At 39.7% G+C, this 12,508-nt stretch overlaps 1 protein-coding gene across 12 annotated transcripts in view; it reads right to left on the bottom strand.

The window, feature by feature from the left end:
• ANK2 (ankyrin 2) overlaps positions 1–12,508 on the bottom strand; it is a 279,443-nt gene that overhangs the window by 228,873 nt on the left and 38,062 nt on the right. Inside the window, exon 2 of one of the 12 annotated variants that reach the window (XM_068188283.1) lies at positions 8,326–8,384. The exons of the other annotated variants lie outside the window; for them this stretch is intronic. Coding sequence (XP_068044384.1) covers positions 8,326–8,346 — 21 coding nt within the window. The 5' untranslated portion in view covers positions 8,347–8,384. The remainder of the gene's footprint in view (positions 1–8,325; positions 8,385–12,508) is intronic. 12 annotated transcript variants of the gene reach the window in all.

The following is a 12,508-nucleotide window of genomic DNA, read 5'->3' as shown; positions in this document are numbered from 1 at the left end:
GCACACCAACCCAATGGGAACTGACTCCATGCAATAAGTCCAAATCACCCATTTTTTATTAATTTTCTAAGTTTCTATACTTTTACAAAGTTACTTTAAAATCAGGAAGGTATCAAAAAAATTGAAAAATAATCATTAGCAATGTTTGAAATGAAAGACAGGAACACCACATAATGCCAAAAAAATGAAAATCAAATACATAAATTTCTTGTGTTATGAGATCAATAGCAGCTTTTTCACAAACCTCCTGCATCGCTTAGCACACAAAATGGATGGAGCTTCCTATTTTATCCTCCCTTTTTAAACCCAGCTGTGACTACAGTTATTCATTTCCGGATGGCTTCCCTTGGAAAGCTAATATTTTATAAATAAAGCCATACTTTGGAGACCAAGAGAACTGACAAGACAAACAGTCAAGAACTGCCAAGACACAAATGCTTCGTCATTTGGATAAGGACTTCTGTCTTGGGTACATGGTATTCTCTTTTTAAAATGTTTTGGGTTTGTTCTTGACCATATGCCTGCATTCAAAATAATATTTCAACTGTAGCAATAACTATTCATATTCTGTAATATGATTACTTTCCTCGCTAAGCCTTGTATTTCTTCTCCCTGAACCTAAGAACATGTCCTATATTCTAGGAGAGCAGACTTTGTGTGTCCCAGCCAGAGCAGAGGTGGTGGCAGGAATTTCCCTGGGGTAAGGGGTTACCTCAGCTCAAGAAGGGACAAGTTTGTGAAAGAAAATACCACCGAGGGTTATTAAATCACAGAGACAATACCCAGCTCAGGAAATCCTGGGCCAAAAACAGCTGGAGGCCAGGAGATTATTTAGGGAAAGTATCAGATATGCTTCCCCTGTTCCTGCTCTTCCCCAAGAACCAGGCTGTGGATATTGTTAAGGAGAAAACAATGAGAAACAGACCCTCAGGTCTGATCTTGAAATGCAGCTTTTATGGATGACAACTGTGGTTTGGATCTGAATGTCCAGAAAAGTTTATTTCATTGCAGGTGTTCAGCCTATCTGAGGAACAAAGCAGGCAACAGGTCACTAATTAATGGTATATTTATGGTTTCAATATTATCACCAAAGTAATCTTTAAAACCATATTTGACAAAATATAAAGAGGATTGAGAATGAAGTGTTACATAATTTTTTGGCCACCATAGAGCTCAATCTTCAGCCAGAAAAACTGGTATAGAGTTATGAGAAGGTACGGAGCAAGTGGCAGCTCCCAGCTAACCTTCCTAACAGGTGGATATAAACAAACCTTATCAGCCTTTTTCTTAACAGGAGGCTCCTTTCTTCTCCCTCCCCTGCAAACACCCCTTGTGTTCTGCTGGACAGTACAGGCCTTCCTTGGGAAGTCTCTGTTCTGTTTCCAATACATTTTAGAACATATGTCCAGCCTTGAACATTAATTATAGAGGATACCACATCAGTCTTTTGCTTCAGTATTTTTCAAATTCTTAAGCAAAACTCAGGTTTTCCAGCTGCCGCTCCATTTTAAATTTTGGAAGACTAGGGGATCAGTCCAGAAACCATGAACTACTTTCCTTGAACAGTTACTAAATGTGGACCCCAGCAGCTCCTTCCACTGCATGTTCCCTCATGTTCACCCCCAAGCAATTCCTCCAGTCAGAAGGTGCAGCTGAAAGCTCTCTGCAACTCCATAACCACCAGCCTCAGCTTCCCAGCATTCCAAAGGCCCTGCTTAGCAGTTTTGATTTCAATCCACTATTTGCATTTGCTTAAAAACCTATCTACAACAAACTGCAAACAGACTCTTTAGAGTCTGTACCAAATTCCCATCTTAAAAATGGCTGTTTATGTTTAAGGAAAAAAGCTACATGTAGCAGAAAGTGTCTATTAACTACCCTGGCAGGGTTTTATCCAAGGGCCTTGAGTTTTTTACTCAGCTACATCAACTGACTCGCCTCAGAGAATTTTTAAGTTCATTAACATTTGCTGATCTCAAATCATGAATATGGACTTTGTTTTATTTAACATACACTTACATACTCTACACCACACACATGCATATATATTATACACACACACACACTCTGATATTTTCTTTTCATTAGAAATGTTTGAGGAGAATACTGATAGCACAGCTTTGATACATGCAGCTTCCTCCCTGTCATTTTTTGAGCATTTTAGTTTATATAATTACCAGTACAGCAGATCATAATTTGTTCTCATGGCTACAAATTCATGAGACAAACTGCTGTGATGCTACAGTCTGATCAAAACAAGAGCAGGTAGCAAAGCAGCACAACTTTCACCAGCTTCTTCAGCTGAAAATCTCAAGTACAGAAAGGAATCCAAAATCACTTCCTCTACCTTTAGGTATCCACCTCTGCAGCCATGCAGCCTTCTCACTAGAGATGTTACAGACATGGGTAGCTGTGAAAACTACAGAGCAGTTTTACAGTGTTTTTTAAATATATACAATACACACCAGCCCTTCTCCTCCTTCCCAGAGAAATCTGGACAATGGGTTTTGTGGGGGAGTACACAGATGGCTTACCTGGACAGTTCATTAAAAGCTTTGCATTCCTAACCTAAGGCATATGTGGAGGGAAGATGTTGGTACCTCAGCTTGTTCACTTTTAAAAGATGAAAAATCTGGGGTATTATCCTGTTTTAATTATTATTTCATGCCATTGTAGAACAGCCTATGGAAGCAAATGATTCATGAGAACAGATGTATTTAACTACATGCCACTGATACTTCAGAAAGGAAAAAACCCCAGGCCTACCCATTACAGCAAAAAGAGTGATGAGACTCACCTAGTCTGCCCTCAACAGTGTCTGTGGAAAACTTTCTACCATTAACACTCGTATTCAACACAAATCTCACTTCCAATGGATTTCCCATTGACTCTTGAAACAGAGCCAATTAAACTGATCTTCAGAGAGAGCAGAGCATGCATGAAACACGCAGACTGTCACAAGATTAGATGTACATTTTTAAGAGGCACTTAAAGACTTAAGAGTGAAAATTCTGCCGTACACAAACACACTTAGAAGCAGGCACCAGCTCAAAAGGATGACATTCGACACTCCCAAATCTTCAGTGCTGTTTGAAACCCTGGCAAGGATGTGTACCTTGGCCCATCTTCAACCTCTACCTGTGCCAGAAATAGCACTGGAACACGGATGGAGAAAAGCAAAAGCAACAATATTCTGCATTTATGTCTTATCTGAGATTGTCTGAAACATTAAAACCAGGAGATTATCTTTAAAAGCAGTTCTGCAAAGTGGCCAAGCCTACATTTTCATCTCTTCTGGCACAATAAAGAAACTGCAAAAGCTGCATCAGAATGAAGTGTTTTCTGAACAAATGTTTATGAACAGAATGTAAGAAATTTGGCTGATAAAAACTATCCATTCTCTCACTGGAAAAACAATGTCCTTTTGTCTGCCATGCTTGTGGTAAAAGAAAACAAATAAGATTTTGGCAGAAAGGCCAATACAGACTAAAAAAATTTGGCAGCCAACCTGTTGCTCCTTGCAGTCTATACTTTATATGTCAGGTTTTACTTTTTGTCTGGAAAATAAGCTGTGAAAAAGCTCATGACCATGTGAGACACTTTCTCAAGATTTAGACTCTGGGCTATTTATTAAGCAAAGCAAAGTCACCTTGGGAGATTTTAGCCTATTTAAAGTGGCTTCTTCCTTCTATGTTTATGCCCAGAGAAAAAGAAACTGAAAAAATCCCAATCAGAAGAGAACAAGCCACCAAAGAGCCACATACAATCTGCTTCTTAAACCGTGACTGCTTCAAGCAAGAGCTGCTTTCCACACTCATTTCCTTCCCGGGCACTAAAGTGGAAGCAGTTTTCAAGCATGGCTACACAATCCCATAGAGCAGCGAGTTTTGAGTGCGCGGCACTCAGCCCTTGGCCAGCGCATCCCGCCTCCCACTCCTTCTGGTGGCAGTCTAGCTACAGACTAGGGCTGGACACTGGAATTATCCTCCCTGCCTTTATGGCCCATTAGCTTCAATTTCGGCTGGAGCAAAGGCTGTCCTCAGCTGGATTTAGCTCAGCTGCTAATTGTCCCAGCATCTGAACTCATTCCATGTGAAAATCAATAGCAAACCTGAAATACTTTTAAGTCTTCATAGAGACTCTGGAATTTCTCCCATTTTGTACTCATGGACCTCAAGAAGACAAAAAGAAAATAATCCTGACTTCTACGTGCTCATTTTGGTTACCATAAAAATAAAGCTTTTCCTTGCTTTTGGTAGTACAGGGGCGATCATGACCGATTAAATTCATCATGGAGAAAACGAGCCCCTTAGAAAGAAATACACAGAGGCGAAAAGCAGTGCAAACATACCACACACCATTCCATTCTTGTTTTGAAGGAACAGTCTGAAGTCAAAGGGTAATTCATTCATTATGCCCATTTAAATTTTTATATCCCCTTAGGCTGCCAACAAAAACACCAGTTAATGTGAAATGCAATCCTGCTTTTTTTTCCCAGATGTAGATATCTGTTCCTTAGAAAATCCAAACAGGCAGACAGGAGCCACAACTTAAAGTGATTATACATCTAGAGAGAATTTAAAAATGTTTGCGCATTCAAGCATTTCTCACGTTTATCTCCAAGATGCAGTTTCACTTTCAATGTACACAAAGAAAAAAAATCCTTAAGTGCTGCATCCATTTCTTAGACCAGGATAATATCATAGAGGCGAAGGCAAAAGAGCCTTCTAACAGTTCTAAAATTTCCATTGCTTGCCAGAAAAAAAATCTGAACACAAGCACACATGTCCTCCACTTACAGCCTTTTCCATTACCATGACAAATAAATTGTCTAAAGAAAAATGCCACTGCTAGAGTGTGGGACACAATCAAATAGCCAATAACACAGAATCAGCTGGGATTAAACAACAACTCAGGCTCAAAAATACTTGGTAAGCAGATAAACTGTTCAAGGTCTGGAAAAACAAGTTTTCTTTCTTTGGACAACTTTTTTACATGTCACCACTACCTGATGATGATGAATACCAGTCCTTACAAAAATAAAATCACTTTTTAAATGCTTACTGGCATCAATATGAGTAGTACACTGGCAAGCTACTGAGTTTGTCAGATGCTTCAAAAACCAAAAAGATACAGCAAACACACAAGCTAAATCACAAGATACAATAAATATCTCCCAGTTAGCAGATCTATCAGATCTTGCCAATCAGTTACTACTCACAGAGTTTTTTGGTTCTCCAGTACTAAAAAGACATGGGAATGATATTAAGAGACTCCTGGCAAGTTCTCTGGTGAAGTTTGATGTTAAACCCCCCCACCAACAGTCACCTCAGTTTTCCCAGGAAAAGTTACTGCTTCTCTCAGCATTTTATCAGCTGCTGTGCAATTGCCCCAGTTCAGGATCACTACTAAAAAAAAAGTGGCTGTTTACAGCCGAGCCAGAGACAAAAAAGGAAAGTACGGATGACGCCTGTCCTGCTGCCCAGCTCCATGGAAAGCTGGGGAGACCAGCTGCCAAAAATGCACAAGTGTCTTTTATCAAAAGCTTGAAGAATAAAAGACATGGCAGCATTTCCCTGCTGCGTAGCATAGCACTGGCCACCTTGTTACTCACCAACGGCAAATAAACACATTTTCATCGGGGATATAAAAACAGATATACACATACAGATGTTTGATTACCAAGTCCTCAGTACATTGGAGAAAAAGTGAACACCTACCTCTTGAGAAACCTGTGTGAACGCAGTCCATGTCTCCACTGGTACCTCCATGATCATGCAGACTAGGAACTGGTGATGTTAAAAGGCAAGGCACAATTCCTAGAGAACCTGAAAGCTTAGAGGAATTTGACCTACCTTTGCAAATCCCTGACCTTAGCATGTCGTTTGGGATTTATCTGAATTAACTGACAACATGACACTGAGATGGTAAAGTCCTTTATTGATAGCTCAGACTCACACATATGGCTCAACAGACAAAAACGTAATGCACCAACTAAAAACAGAGAAACAAAAAAAATGAATCTATACTTCAAGAATCAATATTGCTTGAGATGGTGATGATGTAGCTCACAGAACAATGCCTGGTTTACTGAGATGACCTCTGAAAACTTAGCAAGGCGTAATATTATTACCACAAAAAATAAAGGAATTTTGTTTTACTCAGCAGCAGAGTCTCTGCTGGCTTCTGATAGAAGGTACATAATTACAGCAACTACTGATGGTCATTAAGACAGACAGGACACGACATGTTTCCAAGAGAAGGCTTCTAGTTATGTTTCAGAGACCTGATAAGATGTCAAATGTAATAAACTAAATTGCCTGAAAGAAATCACTCTAATTTCATCTTTTGATACCATTATATCTGTTTCCCTACAATGTATCCCAGTGTAGCCCATGGGACATAAATGCACCCAGGACCAACCTGAATTCATTTTACACTCTGCAGATACATGAGGCATTCAGTAAGCACCGCACCAGATCTAATATTGTTGTTTGCTATATAAAAGTCGTGCACAAGTAGTTACTGCTGATTTTATATAAATTTTTATCAGTTTCAAGTAACCAGGGGTTCTTGGTGCTCAGAACTCCGTGTGTAGAAAGCAATGGCTGTATTGCACTGTAGGTTTCTCCTCCATTCCCAAATTTCTGAGAGTTTTGCCTCCCCTTCATAACTGAAGGTTTTTTTTTAAATGTCTGGCTCCTTAAATTAAAAAAAAAAAAAAAATCTACAGTGGCCACAAGCAGCAGCATTTTATTTTAATGTTAGCCAAGAACTTTCTCTTTTCAAAGGCTAAAATGATGTTGTGGAACTCTCTGGGGACTAGAAAAGACCTCTTAGTTCCCACAAAGGCACTTATTCACTGATAAAAAGCAGAACTTGAACACATGGATATGTCTGTGCTTCTGTTCACAAAGACCTGTGAGACAGTAGAACTGCAGCAAGCTTCAGGAAAGAAAAATGCATTTCTTTCTTTGTTTGGCTGCGACACATTTATACCCCATCTTTCAAAATACTTCTTATTTAAAACACAATTTGGAATAATTAAGTGGAACCAAAGTTTCAGTTGGACATATTTGCTCTTAAACAAAAAAAATTCCCCAACTCAGGTCACTAAATCAGCTTCAGGTACGCCTTCATTTCTCCATGACATTTCTTTGTCAACACAATCCCTGAGCAGACAAAGGAAAATCAGGAAAACAGCAGAGAAAGATAAAGTAGTTACATGCAGCCAATGGTGATAAGTCTATAAAAGGCAAACCCAGAATTTTTCAGCCAAAAAATATTCAGAGAATACTTAATTTTTGTGTCCAATATAGTCTGGGGGTTTTAACTCAAAATTGATGGTAGGAGAACAGATAACAATCCATTAGACTCCATAATCTTTTCAGAAGCAGGAAATTCAGGGATAAATCTCCGTTCTGCCTCACTGAAATCAGAACTTGCCTCTGCCCCCAGACATTTCCTAATCAATAGGTCTATCTTCCTCTTGGCACCCTTTTGTCAAAAAGATTAAGAAGCATAACTTTCACTCTAATGGAAATAATTAGGAAACACTGACATTTTTGTAAGCCAGACTCCTCTTCCTTGAACCAGCCTTCGTGAGGATTCTTCCAAACAGTTTTGCATTACCATCCCTAATTGGAATTAACAGGAACTGCTCTCTGGAACCATGGCTCTCCCATCAACCTACACCCTTCCTGAGGGATTTCAGAGACAGCAACATGACAAACAAACATTTCACAGAATTATAATCGATTATCAGTGATGTGAAAAAATCATCAGTAGGAGAGCCATTGCAAATGAAATATAGCTGGGTTTTCTTTGATGCTTCTGTGTGGGTGTCACCAGCAGAAGCTCCAGGATTTTGTTCACAGCATATTTACAGACATTATTTCCCGATGCAAGGTAAGGCCTCACATACCTCTAGATCCATCTGGCTGCCAAGGAAGGAGCTGTTTAGGGATCAAATCCGGGTTTAGCTTCCTCACAGTTACTTAGTGGTAGCACGTCTTACAAATCAGATGCAATGCATCTATCACTTTAGAATCAGCATGTAAAGCAGACTTTCCAGTGATCACAGTGCAAAAAGAGATTTCAAGAATGACGCTTAAATATTTCCTGCATCATCACCATCATATTATTTTAATTACTACTTTTATAACAAGTAAAATAATTTCAGTCACTTAGCTGGACCCAGGTTCATTAATTTCTCTGCCAACACAGTCTCAATAGAGCAAAAGAAGAAAAAATGGAGGAAAACACTCAAAATATGTACTCAAATTAATAATTTGCACATTTCTTATTGAATCTAAATTGAAATACCTTTTGCAACATGCTGGCCATTTAAATGTCAATTCTTCATGTCCCCTTCGGTTACTTACCTAAAAGAAAAGCAACAGGAAAAATATATTAATTTTCTATGTTCTCAGATGTATCATGAATACATACCTTACTCTCCCACTGCTCCCCAGTAAATTTTCAGTGGTCATAACTTAGGTAAGACAATTAGGACAATGGGTTTTGTTTGTTTTATTAGTTTAGATGGCATGTTCCCACTTTGCCTCAGCTAAGCATTCAGTAATTTAATTTAAGATCTTTTTTCCTCCATCATACATGACTTCTAAATAAAAGCTACTTGATGGCCTCAATAACTTCATTTTCATATTCTGTGTATTTAACTCTGGAAAAATTCATAATTGCAGACACAGGAATGGAAATATAAAACATTCAGCAAAAGAACCCAAATGTGGTCTTCAGTACTAACGTTTGTGAAACTTCCTAGCAGCTACTGGCAAAACATATTTTGGGCAGATGGAGCACAGGACAGCACACTCTGGACAATGCTATACCCCAAATCATAATAGAAGTGCAACTTCCAGTTGGGAACAGCAGGGGCAGCATGGGAACAGCAGGCTCACCACTCACTTCCACAGAAACATGGGGTTTACACCATTATACACTGCATCTCTTTTCTGTAAAATCTTTCCAAACCTGAAAAACAGGCAGTTGTGAGTTCAGAACTTTCTAGCGGCCCTGTCCCCTCCCTTTCACACCCAAGCTCTTGCCCAGGAGCTGGAAACACCTCTGGCTCAGCCTGGCAGCAGCCCACAGGGGCCCAGCAGGAGCGTGCAGGCTCCTTGAGCACCCACACCCAAATCTAGGTGATGGCACTGCCCTTCCCCATAACCCACGCAGGAGGTTGGGCTACAAGCACACGTGCCAGGATCTGCCAATCTCAAGTGAATCTCAGCTCCTGCTTCTCCCACCCACACATCATCCAGCACTCTTCTGTGACTGAACTGCATTTATCATTATTACCTTTCTATACTCCAGATGATTTTACAAGTTTACAATACATCCTATAAATGGTATGACAGACTTAAATAGTCCTTAATTACCAAAACTAGATCCTAAAAGAAAAGAAAACCATTTCACATTTCATCCATACCATCACTTTTGCCATATGCCAGTTTTTAAGATGTTTTCTTAACCAATGCAAGTTGAACATTATAAAAAGAACAAGTGAAACCCTTAACAACTAAATACCTTTCATATTCGGTAAAGAACTCATCTGAATTTCTTTAAACTCCTTATTTTCCAGCATTAAGCTTGCCCAAGCTTTCTATCAAATTTCAGATGGAAATATCACTTATTCCCATAATGTACTCACACTGAACAGAGTGTACAGGCTCAACATTCGCTCTGCCTGCATGCAACTAACTTTATTTTAAACTGAATTTTAAACCCTTGCCAAATTCAGACATCTCCTGCACAAGTTCTGCTGCTTCCACCTCCTGCCAGCCTACTCTGTGATGCCTCTGAATGAACCTTTTTTTTCAACCTGGCAGATCTCTTATTATCCTCCTCTTTCAAAGCAGCACATTTTGGTCCTCTAGTTCCCATGTACGTGCATGTTTAGCCTTTTTCAAGGGCAGTCTAAGTGCCAGCTACAGTTCAGACCTCTCCAGGATATAAGCCCATTTCAGAATGCATAACACTATTGTGCTTTATCTACAGGAGTCACTAAGCTGGGTTTAATATGTACTACTATAGATTTTTGTCCTTAAAATAACTCAAGGTATAATTGCCATGTGACTAGAATTATCTGATGAATCATGCTAATTGTCAGGTTTGGTTCATTTTCCTTCCTTTCCCTTGTAAAGGGAAGAATAATTTTCAGAGAAAAGAGAAAACAAATTGATTCTGATGATCAGAGGCAATCCCATGGCTAGTTTTCCTACAGTAGTTTGTAATGATTACTCACATACCCCTTCCACAGGGAATTCTGGGTTATAATCAAAACTTGACTGACTTTTTTTCAGTACCAGCTTTGGAATTTAAGAAGTTGGAAGGGTCCTCCACAACAAGTGCACGTTAAACTTCAAGTACTACAGTTCAAGCTTATTTCTGAGGAAAAAAAACTTTGTGTTTGGCCATTTGCCAAGAGTTACACTGAGCCATTTGCCCAGGGCTTACACAAGAAAAGCCAAAACGAAGACAAGAACCCCTTGGTGTTCCTTAAGATCAACCAGCAGGAACACCCCTCCTTCTGCTGTCCTTTGCCAAACTAAATGGGACCACAGCCTTCCACTCCACTGACATGTACATTTCTCTTCTATCAGTGAAAACAATGACCAGACAGACTTCAAATGAGGTGACTCATTGGCAGATAATGAATCCCATTCCATTTCTTCCACATAACAGCCTTCATTTTGCACCATTGCAACCCAAGGCATCTCAGGCTGTACAGAGTCAGGAACCATAAAGTAAAAACTGTTCAGACTTCATTTGGCATCCCAAAAAATTCCTTCCAGAAATACCCAGTAAGCAGGTGCCATACCAACACCTTTATCTATGCTTATCCTCCAATTTTAAAGGGAGACAAAGATGCAATAGTTACTGTCAATCAGGGAGCAAGTCTATCTAACATTTAAACATCAAGCTTCCATGAAATAGGATTAGCCCTAATGGATGAAGCTGTCTCCTGTCTGCCTAACAAAAGAAATGATCCTGCAAACTCTGACCAGAATTGTATTAACTACCAATTACAGACATAAATATAGCTATGAGACTGAAATCATATTTTTCCTGCTGCTGCAGAGAACTTGAAATGAAAAGAGTTCCATCCCAATCAATATACAGCCATCTGCTCTGCAAAACGCTGACAAATCTGCTTCCTTCAGGATCTGTGTCCCCCAGATTAGATGAAGAAGTTGCCTTGCCTTTGCAATGCTCATTCCAAGAGTCAGCAGGGGCTGGTCAAGTTCTACTGTCTTCCACTGATGCCTGATAAGTGCTTTGGCTCATCCCACATCCACCAAATAAGTGTGTTCTTTGATTTCCATGCCAGGTTCTTGCATCTGCTTAGAGCGCCTCATGCAAGAAGCCAACACTGTGGTTTGCTTTTTAAAAGTCACTTCAAAAAGCCATTAACACAGAACAAGCTGAAAGGCAAAACAACAGCCTAGCAGAAGACAGAGTAATTTTATTTAGAGACTTAATGGATGGCCCTTGGTGGAACTGTATGGGGGACTTTTCTTACTGGCATAGGAGTAGGGGTGCATTAGTTTACAGAACCTTTGCTTCATATTTCCAAATGAAGCTATAGCCAGGGAGATTTAACTGTGTGCAGCTCAGTTTTTAGAGCATTTGCAGTGCTTCAAATCCACACCTGACTACCACTTCTAACATAAAAAGTAAAATATTAAACCCTGCAGAGCAGTAAACATTGAATATAAAACTCAGTTTGTATACTGAGACCACTATACATTGCCTAAAATGTTAAACAAAATGGATGTATTTTTCTGCTCAAGCACTTTGACACCAGCTGCCCCTGCATCCTCCTCTTCAAGAGCTCCACAGTGAGCATCTGAACTTCTGCCGCAAATGGTCTGGCCACGCTGGCCTTGCACAGATCCCCTGGGGTCAAGGAGAAGGGAACAAAGCTGCCTTTGTGCACATTCCTTGGACGGCAGCGAGAGCTCGGTCACAGATGCAATACCAGCAGGGACAATACCAATCCCAGTGTGCCCAACTATTAAAGCACTGACCCCTTCACTGTGACAGGCTTTCTAAGTCCAAAGTGCATCTCAAGATTATCAGTTTAAAACATACTCCCAAAAATTGCTCATGTCTAACTGGAGCTTTAACATTTCAGAGCACACTTCTGCAAAGTCTTTGAAGCCATCAGTGCTATTTGTAAGACTAGCAACTCTGTCAAAACAATAATGAATTCTCTCTTCCTCCTAAGCCTGAAGACCACTAAAGGGATTTTACTAGGTTTTGAACAGTTTAAATCCACTGTGCTCTTGCAGCTGTTCTATGTTAACAGCAAATTCATGGTCTTGCAAATTCCAGTTAAGTCTTAAGGGTGGGATGGCAACTCAATATACCTTTTTATACATATACACACTGCCTACATAAAGCTATAATGCAGTGTTTTGTATTTGGCTTCATTTATTGCCATTACAGCAATCTTCTTAAAAGCACTAAAGTGCAAGACTAA

This window comes from Anomalospiza imberbis, chromosome 4, assembly GCF_031753505.1.
Source record: "Anomalospiza imberbis isolate Cuckoo-Finch-1a 21T00152 chromosome 4, ASM3175350v1, whole genome shotgun sequence".
Lineage (NCBI taxonomy): Eukaryota > Metazoa > Chordata > Aves > Passeriformes > Viduidae > Anomalospiza > Anomalospiza imberbis.
Note: the sequence above shows the minus strand (reverse complement) of the source record. Positions and strands in the feature narration are given on the sequence as shown.